The sequence below is a fragment of the Loxodonta africana genome, chromosome 12 (assembly GCF_030014295.1).
Source record: "Loxodonta africana isolate mLoxAfr1 chromosome 12, mLoxAfr1.hap2, whole genome shotgun sequence".
In the NCBI taxonomy this organism is placed as follows: domain Eukaryota; kingdom Metazoa; phylum Chordata; class Mammalia; order Proboscidea; family Elephantidae; genus Loxodonta; species Loxodonta africana.
Genome location: NC_087353.1, coordinates 88,722,425 through 88,742,554, shown reverse-complemented (window position 1 = coordinate 88,742,554; position 20,130 = coordinate 88,722,425). Strand labels below are relative to the sequence as shown.

At 53.5% G+C, this 20,130-nt stretch overlaps 2 protein-coding genes across 3 annotated transcripts; both read left to right on the top strand.

Moving 5' to 3' along the window:
• Positions 1-437: 437 nt before the first annotated feature.
• On the top strand, positions 438-7,893 carry PLOD3 (procollagen-lysine,2-oxoglutarate 5-dioxygenase 3). Of its 2 annotated transcripts, XM_003416498.4 has the most exons (19): positions 439-634; positions 1,007-1,098; positions 1,254-1,390; positions 1,484-1,647; positions 1,787-1,899; positions 2,073-2,136; positions 2,618-2,715; positions 2,922-3,023; positions 3,193-3,318; positions 3,512-3,633; positions 3,961-4,065; positions 4,189-4,314; positions 4,581-4,722; positions 4,826-4,939; positions 5,136-5,204; positions 5,742-5,846; positions 6,503-6,649; positions 6,972-7,097; positions 7,447-7,892. In XM_003416498.4, the coding sequence occupies exons 1-19, from the start codon at positions 520-522 to the stop codon at positions 7,600-7,602; spliced, it is 2,223 nt and encodes a 740-aa protein (XP_003416546.2). In that variant the 5' UTR covers positions 439-519; the 3' UTR covers positions 7,603-7,892. The 2 variants fall into 2 exon arrangements, with proteins under 2 accessions (XP_010594529.2, XP_003416546.2); XM_010596227.3 differs by lacking the exons at positions 2,073-2,136; positions 2,618-2,715 and having other exon boundaries at positions 438-634; positions 7,447-7,893.
• An 884-nt stretch (positions 7,894-8,777) lies between these two features.
• On the top strand, positions 8,778-17,651 carry LOC100669211 (2-acylglycerol O-acyltransferase 1). The gene is given in 7 exon segments (XM_023555826.2): positions 8,778-15,219; positions 15,429-15,607; positions 15,727-16,116; positions 16,118-16,257; positions 16,361-16,545; positions 16,673-16,884; positions 17,551-17,651. Coding segments are annotated over 5 exon segments (1,038 nt in total). The 5' UTR covers positions 8,778-15,219; positions 15,429-15,439; the 3' UTR covers positions 16,828-16,884; positions 17,551-17,651.
• Positions 17,652-20,130: the final 2,479 nt, after the last annotated feature.

Here is a 20,130-nt window from a genome sequence, read left to right as displayed (position 1 = left end):
CTCCGCTTGGCGCGCCCCCACCCCCGGCTTCCCGCGGCTTCCGCCCCGCCGCTCTAAGCAGGGCTGCTGCAAGGACCCGCCTCCGCCTCCCGCCGGGCTCTCGGCGAGTGGTCACTTCCCCTCCACTTCCCGAGCTCCGGTTTCCTCATCTGTCAAGCGGTGGTGGGCCCGGCTGGCTCGGACAAAGTCCTCAGCTCCAGGACCGCCGGCCCCAGCCACTGCTGCATCTCCCGCCTCCCGACCCGGCGCCCCCGCCGCTCGCTCCCGCGGCCCGCGCCCCCGCGCGCCCGGCCCCGGCCCCGGGACAATCCTCGCCTTGTCTGGGGCGCCGGCATCTCGAGTTTTCTGTAACCTCCGGTTACGCTTTCTTTCCAGGGCGGGGCCGCAGCCCTGCTCCTCCTCGCAGCGGGGCTACACAGCAGCCCCGGCCCCCCTTCCCGGAGCCCCCTTCGGAGCTGGGATCCCGGCGAGCAGCCCAGCCTGGTGTGGGCCTGTGTGCCGTCCCGCCCGCTCCCCGCCATGGCCTCCTGGGGCCCAGGAGCCCGGCTCCTGCTGTTGCTGCTGCTGCTGCTGCCACCGCCTCCTGCGACCTCGGCCTCGGACCGTTCTCGGGGCAGTGACCGTGTTAACCCAGGTGAGCACCTGAAGGGCCCGACTCGGGCAAGTGGGCATCAGGCTGACGTGTCTGCCAGCCGGGGGTGGCCAGCCTCTCCCCTGCCCAGCGCGCTCCTTGGGGCTGAATCACGCAGCCACTCGCCCACTTCCCACCCTGAAGTGTCCAGCCTTCCCAAGCGAACTGTCCGAATTCTTGGGTGTCACTTCTACCCTTCTCTTACAGGAGGTTGGATTTCTCCCTGGCTGTGAGGGAATGGGGAAGAAGAGGAAAGGGACAGTAGTTGGGTCGGTGGGAGGGTATGGGAACCCGCAGAGAGCTGGGAGGGAACGCACGCACCGAGGACTTCGAGTTCAGGGGGTGGGTCCTGAGTGCCAATTCTGCCGGTGGCAGAGAGGCTGCTGGTAATTACGGTGGCCACAGCCGAGACGGAGGGATACCGGCGTTTCCTGCGGTCGGCAGAGTTCTTCAACTACACTGTGCGGGTGAGAAGACGGGTGGGCCTCATGGCCACTGGGGAGGGGGGTCGCAGCAGGAGGGGTGGGCTGAGGGCTGGATGCCTGGGTTCCCACGGTGAGCCTGGTCAGGAGGACCCACCGGGCCAGCTGAGACTCTTTGACATGGTGGGCCTCCTTCACAGACCCTGGGCCTGGGCAAGGAGTGGCGAGGAGGTGATGTGGCCAGAACTGTTGGTGGAGGACAGAAGGTCAGGTGGCTGAAGAAGGAAATGGAGAAATACAGAGACCAGGAGGATATGGTCATCATGTTTGTGGACAGGTAAAGGGGCCAGGTGCAGAGAGGGTGGTGAGGAGAGAATAAGGAAGCCAAGATTCTCTGGCCAGCCTGTTCATCCTCCCCTTCCTCGCTCAGCTACGATGTGATTCTGGCTGGCAGCCCGACAGAGCTGCTGAAGAAGTTCGTGCAGAGTGGCAGCCGCCTGCTCTTCTCTGCAGAGAGCTTCTGCTGGCCAGAGTGGGGGCTGGCAGAGCAGTACCCTGAGGTGGGCACGGGCAAGCGCTTCCTCAACTCTGGTGGTAAGTGACGGAGTGCCCGAGGGGGAGGAGACGAGCGGTGGGCCATGGAGTGGTCCAGGTGCCTGAGGGCTGGAGAGGGAGTGGGGAGAGATGTGTGGGACCCTGGAAGTCTTGGGGTCAGCGCCTCTCCCTCCCCCAGGGTTCATCGGCTTCGCCCCCATCATCCACCAAATTGTCCGCCAGTGGAAGTACAAGGATGACGATGATGACCAGCTGTTCTACACTCAGCTCTACCTGGACCCAGGCCTGAGGGTAGGGAGGGACAGGAGTGTGGGGTAGCCTGCAGCTCTGCAGGGGTGGGAGGCTCAGGCTGAATGGGAGGGGAGCGAGGTAGGAAGTTTGGGAACCATGTGAAGAGAAAAGAGTGCGGAACGATGCTGCCACTGCCCTCCCTTTAATGAGCTGCCCCATCTCATCCCACCCAGGAGAAACTCAGACTTAGTCTGGATCATAAATCCCGGATCTTTCAGAACCTCAATGGGGCTTTAGGTGAGGAGAAAAGACGACCAGGGGTCAGAGATGGGCAATAAGAGAGGCCTCTGCTGCTGGAGGTCTTGTACGTGGCGGGGGGCTCCTGGTAGAACTGGGGTGGTCTGCAACTCATCTTTGTGGTTAACATCATCAGATGTCAGAGCGGCTGAGAAAGTAAGTTGCACTGTGCTACGACAGCAATAAAAGTGGTGGTTGTCATTGCTAACATGAATATGTACTGTGTCACTCCGCAATTCAGATGAAGAGACTGACTCTAAGGGACTAGTAACTTGCCCTAGGTCACAAGGGATTAGGTGGGGGAGCTCTCCAAGGTGGTACAGCTTGCTCAGAACCCTAGGGCCTATTCCTGATCCTGCAGAGCCACAATCTAGGGGCCCTTTGGCCCAGGCTCCCCTTCATGGCCTAGGGAAATTGGGGGAACCTGTTTCTTGGCAGCCTCAAGAGAAAGGGAGTCTAAAACCTGGTCTTTCTTCCCCAGATGAAGTGGTTTTAAAGTTTGATCGGAACCGTGTGCGTATTCGTAATGTGGCCTATGATACACTCCCTGTTGTGATCCATGGCAACGGTCCCACTAAGGTGCCCCCAATGGCTTATACCCTCAGAGGCCTGTCCCTACCCAGCCCCAGCCCCGCCCCAGCCCCGCCCCTGCCCTCAGTCCCTGCAGCAGAGATGCTAGGAGTGGGTTAAAGTGTCCCGTCCTCTTTCTCCTGCCCGTCTCCCTGTCTGCCTGACTGCCCTCACCCCCACTCCTCCTCCTCAGTCACTCCGTCTCTCCCCAACAGCTCCAGCTGAATTACCTGGGAAACTATGTCCCCAATGGTTGGACTCCTGAGGGAGGCTGTGGATTCTGCAACAAGGACCAGAGGACACTCCCGGGGGGGCAGGTGAGGAGGGGTGCCAGGGCGTGCAAGTGCGCTGCAGCCAGGGGCACAGGAAAGCATGCTGGGAGCAGTGGTGGTGGTGGGCGAAAGCTCCCCGGTGCCCCTAACCTGGGATAATGGCCAGTGGAGGAGCTGGGGCTTCCCCCAACCCCCGTCATGTTGTGTTTTCCAGCCTCCCCCCCGGGTGCTTCTAGCTGTGTTTGTGGAACAACCTACCCCGTTCCTGCCCCGCTTCCTGCAGCGGCTGCTGCTCCTGGACTATCCCCCTGACAGGGTCACCCTTTTCCTGCACAACAACGTGAGACACCCTGGCAGGCTTCTCCCTGTGGGCCCTCCCATGGGACCCTTCCCCAGCCCTGAGTAGAACTCCCTCCAGCCAAGGCTTCCCTGTGCCCCCGTGTCAAACGCCTTCCTACGTCTTCCCATCCCCCACCCACCCCCATTCGTCAGGCTCATCTTTTCTGCTGCTCAGCCCCCCATGTTTTCTCCAGGAGGTGTACCATGAGCCTCACATTGCAGACGCCTGGCCCCAGCTCCAGGACCATTTCTCAGTTGTGAAGCTGGTGGGGCCAGAGGAGGCCCTGACGCCAGGCGAGGCCAGAGACATGGCCATGTAAGTGGGGGGGTGGGGGGCATGTGCACCACTGAGTGTATTCGCCCGCCTCTTATCCTCCCCACTGCCCAGCCCAGCTTTTCCTCCACCTGGTGTTAGCACCCCTCAGACGCCACCCGTCCTGCCCTCCTCCCAGCTCACAGATAAGCGAGAGCCTAGGGGCCCAGGGAAGAAACATACTGGCTTCCCCTCTGCCCCCCAGTCTCTTTTGTCTCCCCTCCTTTTGCTGTGTTTCCACCCACTTTCTTCCTTTTCTACTCAGAGGGTGGGTGGGGAGGGATCCCACTTGCCCTGTTTTCCGATCCTCTGTGGATCTGTCATTTCCAGGGACAGTTGTCGGCAGGACCTCAGCTGTGAATTCTACTTCAGCCTGGATGCTGACGCCGTCATCACCAACCAGCAGACCCTGCGCATCCTCATTGAGGAGGACAGGTCACTTGTCCAGCTCAGCCAGAAGCCCCCAGATAGTCCCCAGGGACCCCAACTCCCTTCCTGGCATGAGGCGCCCCAAGGCCTCATCCCTCTGCCTAGCCCTTACTTCAGCCTCATCCACAGGAAGGTGATAGCTCCCATGCTTTCCCGCCACGGAAAGCTGTGGTCGAACTTCTGGGGCGCGCTGAGCCCTGATGAGTACTATGCCCGCTCTGAGGACTACGTGGAGCTGGTGCAGCGGAAGCGAGTGTGAGTCTGCCTCCCTCTGACCTGGGCCTATTTGGACCCCAGCGTCCTCTCCCAAGCCCCCATTCTTAGGTTGTGGTCACCAGTCAGACACACAGCTTTGGCAGGGTGGGGACTGACTGGGTTAGGTAGGAGATGAGGTGGTTGTGACCAGCAGTGCTTGACAGGGCTCAAGGAGCAGGGTGCCCTGAGGGAAGCGGCTCCCGGGATGAACCGCGTACCATATTGGGGGTCCACCATGCTAGCTGACTGTAGTGTGGTGCCTCCAGGGGCGTGTGGAATGTGCCCTACATATCCCAGGCATATGTGATCCGTGGGGAGACCCTGAGGACAGAGTTGCCCCAGAAGGAGGTATTCTCCAGCAGTGACACTGACCCTGACATGGCCTTTTGTAAAAGCCTGCGGGACAAGGTGAGCAGGACAGGGCCTGGGGTATGGGGCCTGGGGCCCAATGCTGGGATGGCAGCAGCCACCAAGGGTCTCCTTCACCCTTCTCCTCTGACCTCCACTCCAGGGCGTCTTCCTCCACCTCAGCAATCAGCATGAATTTGGCCGGCTCCTGGCCACTTCCCGGTACGACATAGACCACCTGCACCCCGACCTCTGGCAGATCTTTGACAACCCCCTGGTGAGTAGGGGGCCTCTCCCTCAGAGAATGCACGTGCCTGCTGTTCATTAGAGAATGACACCATGGCTGAGGAACACCCCCTGTTCAGAGCCTGAAACTGCCAGGGAGAGGCAGGCCCAGGGCCCAGGGCTTTCTAGGTGGGTAGAGAGGGCGCACATCTGAGGTGCAATCTCCTGACACTCCCAACCCCTCCCAGGACTGGAAGGAACAGTACATTCATGAGAACTACAGTCGGGCCCTTGAAGGGGAAGGAATGGTGGAACAGGTGAGCCCCACTCAGGACCCCTTACACCCTGATGGCCATGGCCTCTTGAGCCCACCACTTGGATTCGTTTCCAAACTGGGTTCCCCCAGATGCCTTAGAAGTACCTTAGGTTTTCTGCCCGAGCAAGATGAAGACAAAGGCTGAGCAGATAGGGCTTCAGTCCCCACCCCACGATCTCCTCTGCATTAATCACGGTTATTCCTCTTTGTCCACGGGGTGTGGTGGTGTTACGGGTGAAATCACATTTTTAAAAAAAGGATGCACTGTTGTACCAAAGTTTGAAAACCACTATCCTAGAACCTGGGGCTTCAGGGCCCTGTTGCCTACCCGCTTATGCTTTGCCAGACCCCTCTCAGCCCTGCTCTTCCCTTCACGCCACCCTTCTCTGTCCCAGCCTTCCCTCCCGCAGCCCTAGTCATGGCCCATGCCCAAGCTCAGTCCCCATCCCCCCAGCTTCCCTCATCTTCTGGCTTCCCTTTCTCCTCCCTGCCTTGTCTCACCTCCATTTGCTGCCTGTCCCCTGCCCTGTGTTCTCAGCCGTGCCCAGACGTGTACTGGTTCCCACTACTGTCAGACCAAATGTGTGACGAGCTTGTAGAGGAAATGGAGCACTATGGCCAGTGGTCAGGAGGCCGGCATGAGGTGAGGGGGGGCGTGGGGACGATCTGGAGAGGAACGAGGATCCCCAGGAGGAGGGAGAGGCTGAGGGAGGGATAGGATCAGGAGGGTGGGAAAGGGGTACCCAAGGGAGAGGGGTCCGTAAGGGACACAGCTTCGTCCATCCATCCATCCATCCATCCATCCATCCATCCATCCATCCATCCACCCATCCACCCATCCACCCATCCACCCATCCACCCATCCACCCATCCACCCATCCACCCACCCACCCACCCACCCACCCAACAGATATTTACTGGGCATGTCCTAAATGCCAGCCACTGAACAGGACAGTGCAGGTACGATGATGAATTGTGCAGGCCAAGCTCTGCCCTTCTAGAGCGTGCCATCTGGATGGGGGAATGAATAAGGAACAGCAACAATCCAAATGTTGTGAAAGCCACAGGGGGGCACTGTGCCCAGGCTGGGGGGAAACCAGGGGGCCTCACAGAAGAGGTGACATCTTAGCTGAGACTTAAAGGGCCAGTAAGAATGAGTCAAGCCAAGAGGTGGTTGAGAATACTGTTCCTGAACATAAGTTTTAAGGCCTGAAAGCAAGAGGAGGGAGAAGGCTGGTACTACCCCTGCAGGGGCCATGCCCAGAGGATGTGGGGTGGCTCAGTGCCCACTGCCCACAGGATTCCAGGCTGGCTGGAGGCTACGAGAACGTGCCCACAGTGGACATCCACATGAAGCAGGTGGGCTACGAGGACCAGTGGCTGCAGCTGCTGAGGACGTATGTGGGGCCCATGACGGAGAGCCTATTCCCTGGCTACCACACCAAGGTGGGCCACTGCTCCTGCTGTTGCCTGCCTCCTCCACCCTCCTGCACCCCTCGCCCCAGGCTGGAAGTCCCCATGCAGAGCCGTTGTGGCCCCATGGCACCTGGGTCCCGAGACAGAGAGACTGCAGGAAGGCAACCTAGGGAGGGACACAGCCAGGATGAACCTGGGGCTCAGCATGGCTCAGCTCTGACACCAGTTAGCAGTGAGACCGCTGCAGGGCCATGGCCTGAGGAGCCTGTGCTGCCTCTAACTAGAGGCTGTCACCTCCTTAAGGATCCCTGGAACTCACGGCCGCCCAGCCTCTTCTCTCTTGTCCCCACAGACCCGGGCAGTGATGAACTTTGTGGTCCGCTACCGGCCAGATGAGCAGCCTTCCCTGCGGCCACACCACGACTCCTCCACCTTCACCCTCAATGTTGCCCTCAACCACAAGGGCCTGGATTATGAGGTCAGCCCCCACTCCACTCCCACTTCACGCCACTGCCAGAGTCCCTACACACAGCCCTCTGCTGCCCTCCCTGCCTCTTGCCTGACTTGTTCACCTTTTCAGTTTCTACTTGGTGGGTATCAACTCCTGAATCCTTCTGGAATGGCTGCCTGCTGTTCTTCCTGGGTCTCCCATCCCTCACCCCACTCCCTGTGTCTGCTCTCTCCCTTATCCCTCTGGCCTACCTCTCACCCCCACCCCATGCCATGCCTGGTGCCCCCTCCCCCGCAGACTCCCCTTGTATCTGTCTGCTCCCGCGAGTTCCCATGTCTGCTTACCCTCCCTTTCTGTTCCCTTCTCCTCTTCCCAGGGAGGTGGCTGCCGCTTCCTGCGCTATGACTGTGTGGTCTCATCCCCACGGAAGGGCTGGGGGCTCCTGCACCCTGGCCGTCTCACTCACTACCACGAGGGGCTGCCCACTACTCGGGGCACTCGCTACATCATGGTGTCCTTTGTTGACCCCTGACATTCAACCACTCTGCCAAACCTTCCCCACCACTGTGCCTTCTTGGCGGGCCTGGGTATAGCCTCCAATCCTTGGAGAGGGGGGTCTGTCTGTCTCCTCGCTTCCAGTGTGCATGTTCTGTGTGCCTGGGACTGAATGTGTCGCCTTGTTCCACAACACACGGCCCTCTCAGGAAGCTCCTGGAGCCCCCGTTTCCTCCCCTCAGACCCAAGGGGTCCTGAGGAGAGGGCTTCTGGGGGTTCCTGGTGTGATAAATTATTAAGGTTTCTCAACCTCCCACCTCCCCCAATAAAGGAGGTTTTGTAACTCTTGAGTCCATCTGTGTTCTTCCATCAGCCTATGGACCCTGTATGTCCTCCTGCCACCCAGAGTAGAGGGGACATTTCAATCTACTCCAGAAAGAAAGGGCAGAGAAGAGGGAAAAGGAGGAATAAATAGAATGCTAGATCTGTGTGGGAACCTGGAAGTTTTCCTTGGTCTTGTTTTCTCACTCCTCTGTATTGCCTGAGCTGGGGAAAGGGCATTAGGAGGGCTGGAGCAAAAGAGGATTTCACAGTAGGGTTCAGAGGAAAGCCCACCCTACGCCCAGCTCCCAAACTGTTCATGGTTCTTTAATCACTTGATGGCATTTTCTCCCTTGGATGAAGGGTCGGGGTGGCAGGGCCCATAGCTGGCCCTGTGGACAGTGCTAGGGGAAGGAAGTCCCCCTCTCTCCCCGCAAGGCATATGCTGTAATGGGGGAAGAACAGAATAGAGGCTATGTGCGTGTGTGTGTGTGTGCGTGTGGTAAAATAGACAAAAAATTCACCACTTTAGTCATTTTTAGGTGTACAGTTCAGAGGCATTAAATATATTCACAGTGTTGTGTAACTATCACCACTATTTCCAGAAATTTTACATCACCCCAAACAGAAACTTTGTACCCATTGAACAATCATTCTCCATTCTCCCCTCCCCCAGCCCCTGGTAACTACTAAACTACTTTCTGTCTCTATGAATGTACTTGTTCTAGATACCTCATATAAGTGTCTGGTTTATTTCACTAAGTATGTTCTCAAGGTTCATCCACGTTGTAGCATATATAAGAACTTCATTCCTCTTTATGGAAGAACAGTGGCCTGTTGTACGGCTGTACCGCCATTTTGTTTATCCTTTCATCTGCTGATGGACATTGGTTCATAGTCATACTGCTGTGAACCCTGGCATACAAGTGTCTATTTGAATCCCTGTTTTTCTTTTGAGTATATATCTAAAATTGGAATTGTTGGTTGTTTTAGGTATCATTAATTCCAACTCATAGTGACCCCATGTGACAGAGTAGAACTGCCCCATAGGGTTTTCTTGGCTGTAATCTTTATGGAAGCAGATTGCCGGGTCTTTCTGCCACAGAGCTGCTGGGTGGGTTCAAACTCCCAACCATTCAGTTAGCATTCGAGTGCTTAACGATTTGTGCCACCAGGGCTCCTTTGGAATTGCTGGATCATGTGGTAATTCTAGGTTTAACTTTTTGAGGAACAGTCAAAACTGTTTTCCACAGAGACTGCACCATTTTACATTCCTACCAGCAGTGCACAAAAGTTCCAGTTTCTCCACATCCTCACCAATGCTTGTTAATTTTTATGTGTTTTGTTGTTTTTATAAGAGCTGTCCTGTTGTTGTTGTTGTTAGGTGCTATTGAGTTGGTTCCACTTAGAGCCACCCTGTGTACAACAGAACAAAACACTGCCCAGTCCTGCGCCATCCTTACAATTGCCACTTTGTCAGTCCATCTCATTGAGGGGCTTCCTCTTTTTCGCTGACCCTCTACCAAGCATGATCTCCTTCTCCAGGGACTCGTCCCTCCTGATAACATGTCCAAGGTACATAAGACGAACCTTGCCATCCTCCCTTCTAAGGAGCGTCCTGGCTGTACTTCTTGAAAAACAGATTTGTTCATTCTTCTGGCAGCCCATGGCATATTCAGTATTCTTTGCCAGTACCATAATTCAAAGGCATCGGTTCTCCTTTGGTCTTCCTTATTTACTGTCCTGCTCTTGCATGCATATGAGGCAACTGAAAATATCAAGGCTTGGGTCAGGTGCACCTTACTCCTCAAGGTGGCATATTTGCTTTTTAACACTTTAAAGAGATCTTTTGCAGCAGATTTATCCAATGCAATATGTCGTTTGATTTCGTAACTGCTGCTTCCAGGGGTGTTGATTGTAGACCCAAGAAGAATGAAATCCTTGACTACTTCAATATTTTCCCTATTTATCATGTTGTTGCTTGTTGGTCCAATTGTGAAGATTTTTGTTTTCTTTATGTTGATGTGTAATCCATATTGAAGACTGTAGTCTTTGATCTTCATCAGTAAATGCTTCAAGTCCTCCTCACTTTCATCAAGGAAAGTTGTGTCATCTGCATATCACAGGTTGTTAATGAGTCTTCCTCCGATCCAGATGCCTCGTTCGTCATCATGTTTCCAGCTTCTTGAATTATTTACTCAGCATACAGATTGAATAAGTATGGTGAAAGGATACAACCCTAATGCACACCTTTCCTGATTTTAAACCAAACAGTATCTCCTTGTATTCAAAACAACTGCCTCTCGGTCTATGTACAGGTTCCACATGAGCACAACTAAGTGTTCTGGAATTCCCATTCTTTGCAATGTTTCCGTAATTTATTATGATCCACACAGTCAAATGCTTTTGGTAGTCAATAAAACGCAGGTAAACATCTTTCTGATATTCTCTGCTTTTAGCCAAGATTAATATGACATCAGCAATGACAGCCCTCATTCCACATTCTATTCTGAATCTGGCTTGAAGCTCTGGCAGTTCCCTGTTGATGTACTGCTACAACTATTTTTCAATTATCTTCAGCAAAATTTTACTTGAGTATAACATTAATGATACCGTTTGATAATTTCCACGTTCTGTTGTGCCACATCAGCAAATGAAGATCCTGAAAGCTTTATTCCATCCATGCCGTTAAGGTCAACTCTACTTTGAGAAGGCAACTGTCCCCCCATCATATTTTGAGTGCCTTACAAGCTGAGTGGCTCATCTTCTGGCACTATATCAGACAGTGTTCCACTACTATCTATAAGGTCTTCACTGGGCAATCTTGTCAGAAGTAGATTGCCAGGTCCTTCTTACCAGTCTGAAACCTGTCCACCATGGGTGACCCTTCTGCCATGTGAAATACCAGTAGCAGAGCTTCCAGTATGACGGCAATATGCAAGCCACCACAGCACAACAAACTGACAGACAAGTGGTGGATAGCCATTCTAGTGGGTGTGTGAAGTATCTCATCGTGGTTTTGATTTGAATTTCCCTAGTAACTAATGTTGAGTATCTTTTCATGTGCTTATTGGCAATTCGTATATCTTCTTTGGAAAATTGTCTATTGAGGTCTTTTGCCCATTTTTCAGTAGGGTTGTTTTTGTGGCTTTCGAGTTATAGAACTTCTTTATATATTCTGGATATTAATCTCTTATCATATATATGATTTGTAAATATTTCCTTCCAGTGTGTGGGCTGTCTTTTCACTCTCTTCATTATGTCCTTTGATGCACAAAAGTTTTTTTTTTTTTTTTATGTTGATGAAATCTAATTTATCTATGTACTTTTTGGTGTCATATCTTAAAAATCATTGCCTAATCCAAAGTCAGGAAGAGTTTTACCTACATTTTCTTCTAAGAGTTTAGTAGTTTTAGCTCTTAAATTTTAGGCCTTTGATCCATTTTGAGTAAATTTTTGTGTATGGTAAGGCAAGGATATAGCTTCATTATTTTGTATGTGGATATGCAGTTTTCCCACCATCGTTGAAAACTGCCCTCTCCCAATTGAGTGTTCTTGGCACCCTTGTGAAAATATATTGACTATATAAGCCTGGGTCTGTTCCCGGGCTCTCTATTCTATTCCATTTGTCTATGTGTCTATCATTATGCCAGTACAACACTGTTTTCATTACTGTAGATTTGTCATTTTTTTTTTTATTGTGCTTTAGGTCAAAGTTTACAAAAATTTATACACATTGTTATGTGACCCTAGTTGCCATCCCTATAAAGTAACAGCACACTCCCCCTTTCCAGCCCAGATTTCCCGTGTCCATTCAACCAGCTCCTATCCCTTTCTGCCTTCTCATCTCACCTCTAGACAGGAGCTGCCCATTTAATCTTGTGTATCTGCTTGAACTAAGAAGCACACTTTCACGGGTATTATTTTATGTTTTATAGTACAGTCTAATCTTTGTCTGAAGAGTTGGCTTCGGGAATGGTTTCAGTTCTGCGTTAACAGGGAGTCCAGGGGCCATGTCTTCTGAGGTTCCTCTAGTCTCAGTCAGACCATTAAGTCTGGTCTTTTTACATGAATTTGAGTTCTGCACCCCACTTTTCTCTTGCTCCATCAGGTACTCTCTGTTGTGTTCCCTGTCAGTGCGGTCATTGGTGGTAGCTGGGCACCATCTAGTACTTCTGGTCTCAGGCTGATGGAGTCTCTGGTTTATATGGCCCATTTTGTCTCTTGGGCTAATATTTTCCTTGTCTCTTTGGTGTTCTTCATTTTCCTTTGCTCCAGGTGGGTTGGGACCAATTGATGCGTTTTAGGTGGCCACTTGCTAGCTTTTAAGACCCCAGACACCACTCACCAAAGTGGGATGCAGAACATTTTCTTTAATAAACTTTGTTATGGCAAGTGACCTAGATGTCACGCAGAACCATGGTCCCCAGACCCCCACCCCTGCTACTCTCTCCCTCAAAGTGTTTGGTTGTGTTCAGGAATCTTCTCAGCTTTTGGTTTAGTCCAGTTGTGCTGACTTCCCCTGTATTGTGCATTGTCCTTCCCTTCACCTAAGATAATTCTTATCTACTATCTAGTAAACGAATTCCCCTCTCCCTCCCTCCCCACCCTAGTAACTATCAAATAATGTTTTCTTCTGTATTTAAACCTTTTCTTGAGTTCTTATAATAGTGGTCTCATGCGATATTTGTCCTTTTGTCACTGACTAATTTCACTCAGCATAATGCCTTCCAGATTCATCCATGTTGTGAAGTGTTTTGTGGATTCATCACTGTTCTTTATAGTTGTGTAGTATTCCATTGTGTGAATATACCATAATTTGTTTATCCATTCATTCACCGATGGGCACCTAGGTTGTTTCCATCTTTTTGCTATTGTGAACAGTGCTGCAGTGAACATGGGCGTGCATATAACTATTTGTGTGATGGCTCTTATTTCTCTAGGATATAGTCCTAGGAGTAGGATTGCTAGATTGTATGGTACTTCTATTTCTAGCTTTTTAAGGAAGCACCAAATCAATTTCTAAAGTGGTTTTACCATTTTACATTCCCACCAGCAGTGTATGTCGTTAAGTTTTGAAATCAGGAAGTTTAAGTACTCCAGCTTTGTTCTTTTTCAGGATTGTTTTGGCTCTTCAGGGTCTCTTCAGGTTCCATATGAGTTTTGGGATAGGTTTTTCTGTTTCCATATAAAAAGTGTGGCTGTCTTGAACCTAAGCTTTTTGTTGGTCAGAATCAGGAAAGGAGAGTCCCTGGAGGTTCATCCCAAGAAATCTTCCTGGAAGAAGGTAATGTGAAGCAGCTTTGAAAAAGAGGAGAGGAACCTCCTGAGGGTGGTCCTGCCTCCAGGGGATCATCAATCCCTTGCCCAACTGTCTTTAGGCATGCTGAGGACAGCAGGACATGCCCCTTTAGCTTGGTCTTCCCCAGCCTTGCACCAGCCTATTTTACTGAATTTATCTCCCAACTGTTCCATTCCAGAAGCCTCCAGAAGTACACCTATCCTAGAGCATCTCCTGGCTCCAGACAGGACTCCCATTCTTTCTTTTTATTGCCCGCTGGTGAAACACCTACCCAGCCTCCCGGAAAACCTCCTTTATGAAAGCCTTCTGTGATCGTTAAGGTTGTGTGTCAACTTGGCTGGGCCATGATTCTCAGTGGTTTGGCAGCTGTGATGTAGTTTGGCAGTTGTGATCACTTTTCATGATGAGATTTGATATAATGTGATCACCTGCACGATGTGATCTGCTGTGAGAAGCCAGTCAGTTGAAAGGGAATTTCCTTGGGGGTGTGGCCTGCAAGCAAAATAAGTGGACTTTTGGCAAGGCTCCTGGGCTTTTGCTTGCTCTGGATCCTGCAGCTGGCTACTGTTTGTCTGACCTCTGGCTCTTGGGACTTGAGCTAGCAGCTTACCTGTGTCTTGCCTGCTGATCTTGGGATTCATTGGTCTTAATATCCTCTTGCCAAGAGCCCTGCTGTCTGACCTGCCGATCTTGGTTCTGCTAGCCCCTGTGGCTCTTTGCATCAGGAGAAGCCTCCAGCCTGATCCACAGACTTGGGACCTTCCAGCCTCTACAACTGTGTGAGCTATTGATATAAATCTCTCTATATATATTTATATGCTTTAATGGTTTTGCATCTCTAGAAGACCTAGCCTAAGATACCTTCCTTCCTGGCAGGTGGGGTTGATCACCCGGTTGATTACTTTTCCATGTGAACTGACCATTTCTTTGTCTAGACTTTTAAGCCTATCTCATCTTGACCTCCCTCCCCCCTGCTTATATGCCTTGTGAATGGAAGTGGCCTAGCAAAGACAGGAGAAAACACCCCTTGGCAAGGTTTCTTGGCAAGGTCCCTGGAAGGGGAAGCCAGCAGGAGAGTGAGGCGGGGCTCAGGGACAGAAATGTGTGCCCAGCCTGAGCACAGGTCCTGAACATTGGGACCTGTCTCCTCCAGACTTACCATCCATTTAGTGAGTATCCACCATATGCAAGGCACCATGCTAGTAACAGGAGCCACTGTGATGAGCAGGAGACTTGTCCTTTTGTTGCTTATAGCTGTGGGGAGATGACCTTAATCAGAGAATTACTATGAGGTGCTAATAACGGGAAGTATCTTATACTAGGAATGCGTGTGACTAGGCACCTGATGGGAATGTGTGTGGGGAGAGGGGCAGTGTGTGTGACATTTCCTGGCCTGGAGAAAGTGCTGGCTTCCACAGGCCTCTGGTCAATGTTTGGGGCAGGCAGGGGTGACAATGAGTGGCATGCCCCACCAGTCCTCTACTTTTTCCACAAAGCCCTCCCTTCTGGGGTCCTCCTCCCACAAGTCCTAAGCTGCTTCTTATGGAATAAACTCTTGTACAGTGTCTCGACCCTCCAGGCCCATGGGATGACTAAGTGGTCTTTGAACTGTTCTCATTCCGTCAAGGAGCTGGGCCATTCACAGTAGGCACCACCCAGGCAACCTCCATTTTCCCAGGCTGCTGGCTACCAGCCTGGTTCCCCACAAAGGCCCAAAGTCCTAACTTCCACAAATTTCACGCACTCCCTTTCTCACCCCTAGGCCACACACCTGCAGGTTGTTTTCCTTTTACCTTAAAAACTCAGGTAGTGATTAACTCTTCCTTTCCAGGCTTATGAGGGTCTAGTGTGTGAGTCAGCCAAGGGGGTGGAAATGGGGGTGGGACAGAGGCCGGGGGTTGAGCCAAAAGGGCAGGTGCTTAAGAGCTGTGAGCACCACTGTCCAATTCCCTCCACAGAATGCCAGCCTCTTAAGCCAGGGCCTCCAAGTGGTCGCTGTCCTGCAATGGGTCTTCTCTTTCTTGGGGCTTGGTGAGTCCCGGCAGCCTGTGGGACCCAAGTTCCCGGAGCTCTGCTTTCCTATTACCTGAGGCAGGCATTGTAGGGATCTAGGGAGTACTTGAAAGAGTATGGGGGAGCAAGTGGGATGGAAGGGCCTGACCAGGAAGGAACTGGTCGGGGGAGGGAAGCCCCTCTGGCTTAAATGCCTGGGTCCTGAGCCACTGCTCTCATTCCCTTAGCCCAGGTGTGCATGGCTGTGCTCCTCTCTCTGCTGGTAGGCCGGGCCTGGATCCTAGCGGTCCTCTACCTGGTCTGGCTCTATAGAGATAGAGACTCACCTCGGACGGGAGGCCGCCGCTCTGCCTGGGTCCGCAACTGGGCGGTCTGGAGACACTTCTGTGACTATTTCCCAATCTCGGTGAGGAAACCAGGGCAAGGGGCCGGGGGATGGGGGGCAGACTGAACAGACGCTTGGGAACGTCAACCCCCAAAGCCCAATTTCACTGCCCGGTGGGGCGCGCGCCTCTGCCCTTGCAGCTCGTTAAAACCGCAGAGTTGGATCCTTCGTGCAACTACCTCTTCAGCATCCACCCTCGCGGGATCCTGGTCGTCGGGGCCTTCGGCAACTTCTGCACAGAGGCCACAGGCTTCTCTCGTCTCTTCCCCGGCCTCTGGCCGCACCTGCTCATGCTGCCCTGTTGGTTCCACCTCCCTTTCTTCCGGGACTACATCATGAGTGGTGGTGAGGAGTGCGAGGCCAGGCCACAGGACCCCCAGGCCCAGCTGTCGCCGCCTACCTCGGCTTCCTCCCTTCCTGAGATCCTGGTCCCCAACTTCCCTACGCCCCCCTTGAAGACCCAACTCTGGTTTCCCAAACTCTGCCCTCCCCCCAAGTTTGGTCTCCTCAGACAAGGCCAGTGTCTCCTACCTGTTGTCTCGGCCTGGGGGTGGCCAGGTGGCGGTCCTGGCTGTCGGAGGGCCCCTGGAGGCGCTGGAGGCAAAACCCGGAGAGCCGATCTTACGGATCCGGAATCAGAAGGGATTCATCAAGCTGGCGTTGGAACACGGGTGAGCAACTCGGGATGGCGCGGGGTGGGGCGCCCTGGCTGTCCTCAGGGGACCGGAACGGGATGAGCCCTCCCTGGGAGTCACCCTCGGCTTTCCTCCCCAGGGCCTCCCTGGTGCCGGTCTTCTCTTTCGGAGAGAACGAACTCTTCCAGCAGATCCCCAACCCGCGGGGTTCCTGGCTGCGGGCGGCCCAGGAAGCGCTGCAGTCGCTGCTGCGCGTGGCCCTGCCGCTCTTCTACGGTCGCTGGGGCCTGCTACTGCCCTTCCGTACTCCGGTCCACACTGTCGGTGAGCCTTGCGCCACCTCTGCCCAGCACTCCAGAGCCCTGCCCTCTGCCCAAGAGAGTACGCCGGGGAGGGTGGGGGGGAGTGGGCCCAAGCGACCGCCCTCTCCCGCCTCTCGTCCTGCCGGCAGTGGGGGCCCCGATCCCAGTGCAGCTGACGCCCTGGCCCAGCCAGGCCCAGGTGGACTCGCTGCACGCGCTCTACGTGGAGCGGCTCATGCAGCTCTTCGAGGAGCACAAGGCGCGCTACGGCGTCCCAGCGCACCAGCACCTCGTCCTCACTTAGGCGCGCCCTGGCCATGCCGGGACTCCCTGGGGCTTGGGGCAGGGAGTAAAATTAAAGGTGGGAAACCAGAGCCGCTGTGTGTGTGTGTGTGTGTGTGTGTGTGTGTGTGTTTGTACACAGTGGGGGGAGGTCCGGGCACGCTGCACCGGGCGGTGGCTCCTGGGTGGCCTTGACCCTCGCCAAGACCTGCAAACAGGCCCGGGGCGCGGGTCCGGATTCCGATCTGCTGCACTCGAGATTAAAGAGTCTCCCGGTGGCTTGTGGCCACCGCTGGCGCTGCAGCAGCTGCCACGCTGTTCCACGGCCACTGGGACCTTCTCCTGCTGCGACCCACTCGGCAGGCTTGCCTGCTTCTGTCTCCTCCCCACACCAATTCATTCTGCATCCAGGGGCCGCCCCTCCCTCGCACACGACTTATCCCCCAGCCCCGCCCAGCGGCCAACCTTGACCTAATGACAAAGCAAGTTAAAAGATCAGTCTGGAGACTTCTGGGCTTTTACCCACCCACCCACACTCTCCCTCTCTCTGGTAGCGAGTTACGACTCCGCTCGGCCTCTGGGGCGAGAAAGCTCTCTCAGGCGGGCTCACACCCTTCGTTTGCCCGCCGTCTGGAACCCGTAGCCCTGAGCCCTCCATCCCCTCCCAAGACCTCACGCTCTGAAGTCCGCTGGGGTGGAGGACTACCTTTTCAGCTAGCGAGGTCTTCTGTGCCTCTCTCCAAAGCTGGTGAAAACAGCAGAGCTGCCTCCCAACCAGAACTACGTGATGGGCGTTCACCCACATGGGATCATGTGCGCTGGGGCCTTCTGTAATTTCAGCACCGAAGGCAAGGACTTCTCCCTGCAGTTCCCCGGGCTTGGGCCCTCCCCGATGGCACTGGCCGGCCTCTTCAGCCTCCCAGTCTATCATGACCACCTCATGAGCACTGGTGAGCCTCTGCTGAGTGGGAGGAGGTATATCTTCTGGGAAAGTGTCCTAGAGGCTGACACCGGAGTGGGATGAGGGTGCAAGAAATGGGATGTGGGGCTCACCCTTCCTATACTAAAAGGTGGGGTGAGAGGCTGAGGAGCCCTGGAGAGGGTGGTGACTGCTCCCCAAGTATCCATGTCTACAGGAATATGTTCCGTGAGCCACCAGACCCTACACTTTATCTCATCCCAGCCCCAGCGTGGCCAGGCCTTGATCATCATCATTGGGGGTGGCCAGGAGTTCCTGTACTCGAGCCCAGGCCAGCACTGCTGTTTTCTCTGGGAGCGAAAAGGCTTTGTGCGCCTGGTGCTGTGGCATGGGCAAGTAAGTGTGAGGGCGCCCAGCCCGGGTCCGCCGCTCCCAGCATTCTGACACCTGGAGCTTTGGTTCTCTGTGGGTTCAAACATCTAGGTCCTGTCCTATGTAGGGAATGTGCCCGCTTCAGTGCTTGAGTGCCTGTGCTGTGCCAAACACCGTGTCCCTCACTGTGCTTCATCCCACTTGGAGAGACGCAAGGTCAGAGTGTACAAAGCAGGCCACTGGGACCCAGAAGCCCTCGGTTCAAATCCCTGGCACTGTCTCAAAGCAAGTGTCTTAGTCATCTAGTGCTGCTGTAACAGAAATGCCACACGTGGATGGCTTTAACAAAGAGAAATTTATTTCCTCACAGTAAAGTAGCCTAAGGAAACCCTGGTGGTGTAGCGGTTAAGTGCTCTGGCTGCTAACCAAAGGGTCGGCAGTTCGAATCCGCCAGGTGCTCCTTGGAAACTCTATGGGGCAGTTCTACTCTGCCCTATAAGGTTGCTATGAGTTGGAATTGACTCGACAGCAACGGGTTTGGTTTTTTAAAGTAGCCTAAAAGTCCAAATTCAGGGCATCAGCTCCAGGGGAAGGCTTTCATCTTTGTCAGCTCTGGAGGAAGGTCCTTGTCCTCAACCTTCCCCTGGTCAAGGAGTTTCTCAGGTGCAGGGACCCCAGGTCCAAAGGATGCACTCTGCTCCTGGCACTGCTTTCTTTGTGTATGAGGTCCCCCTGTCTCTCTGCTTGCTTCTGTCTTTTATATCTCAAGAGATTACCTCAAGACACAATCCAGTCCTGTAGATTGAGTCCTGCGTCACTAACACAACTGCCAACCATCCTCCCTCATTAACATCATAGAGGCAGAATTTACAACATATAGGAAAATCACACAATACCAGGAATCATGGCCTAGCCAAATTGATACACACATTTTTGGGGGGACATAATTCAATCCATGACGGTAAGCCTTTGGCATGTTTCTTCATCTGGGAAATAGGGCTCATGCTACCTTGCAAAAATGTACTTGTAAAGACTGAATGAGCAAATGGGTATGTGAAAGAAAGTCCAGTATACAATTGATTCTCAAGGAATGAGTCCCTTCTCCCAGACCTTTCTTATGGCCAGTCATTTGCTTAAAGGCCTTGGGGAATGGAAGCCTGAGGTGTGGGAGGGACATGCAGCCTCTGAGGTGCCGATCTTGAGGCAGTTCAGGAGCTACTTGCCTGAGGACTCACTTCTTTCTTTCCCCTTCCTAGGGCCTCCCTGGTACCTGTGTACTCCTTTGGGGAGAATGATATCTTCAAAGTTAAGGTTTCTGCTACAAGCTCCTGGTAGTACCGGTCCCAGATCATCTTCAATAAGCTCATGGGCTTTGCTTCTCAGGCCGTGGCCTCTTCTCTGCTGACTCTTGGGGCCTGCTGCCCTTCGCCGTGCCCATTACCTCTGTGGGTGAGTGCCCACCTCCAGGGAAGAAATTTGCCATCACCCATGTGGGCAGCAAAGTCCTCTCACCTCACCTACCATCTTCCTCTCCCTACAGTGGGCCGCCCCATCCAGGTACTCCAGTGCCTCAACCCCACTGAGGAGGAAGTTGACCACTATCACAGGCTCTACATGAAAGCTATGGAGCAACTTTTTTGAGGAGCACAAGGAAAGCTGTGGTGTCCCTGCTTCTACTCACCTCACCTTCCTCTAGCTCTGGCCTCACCCCCTCCTCTCCTTGAGCCCCCAAGGCCAATGCCCTAAGACCCCCCCCAACCTGTGGCTCTGCTTGATCCCCCCTATAAAGGCTAGTATGCTCTTACCACTTCTGTGCAGTGTCTGATGCCTGCCTGCTCAGGCCCAGCTCATTCCCATTTCAAGCAAGCAGACCCAGGTATAATCCATTTCCATCCTGAGTTGCTACTTTGGCTTGGGTAGCTGGACCCTGAATTCTCCCAGGGAAACTTAACTCTGTTGTGTGACCATGGATAAGCCCTGCTCCCTTTGTTCAGCCCTTCTCCCTCTGTAAATAAAGGCACCTGCTTGCTAAGA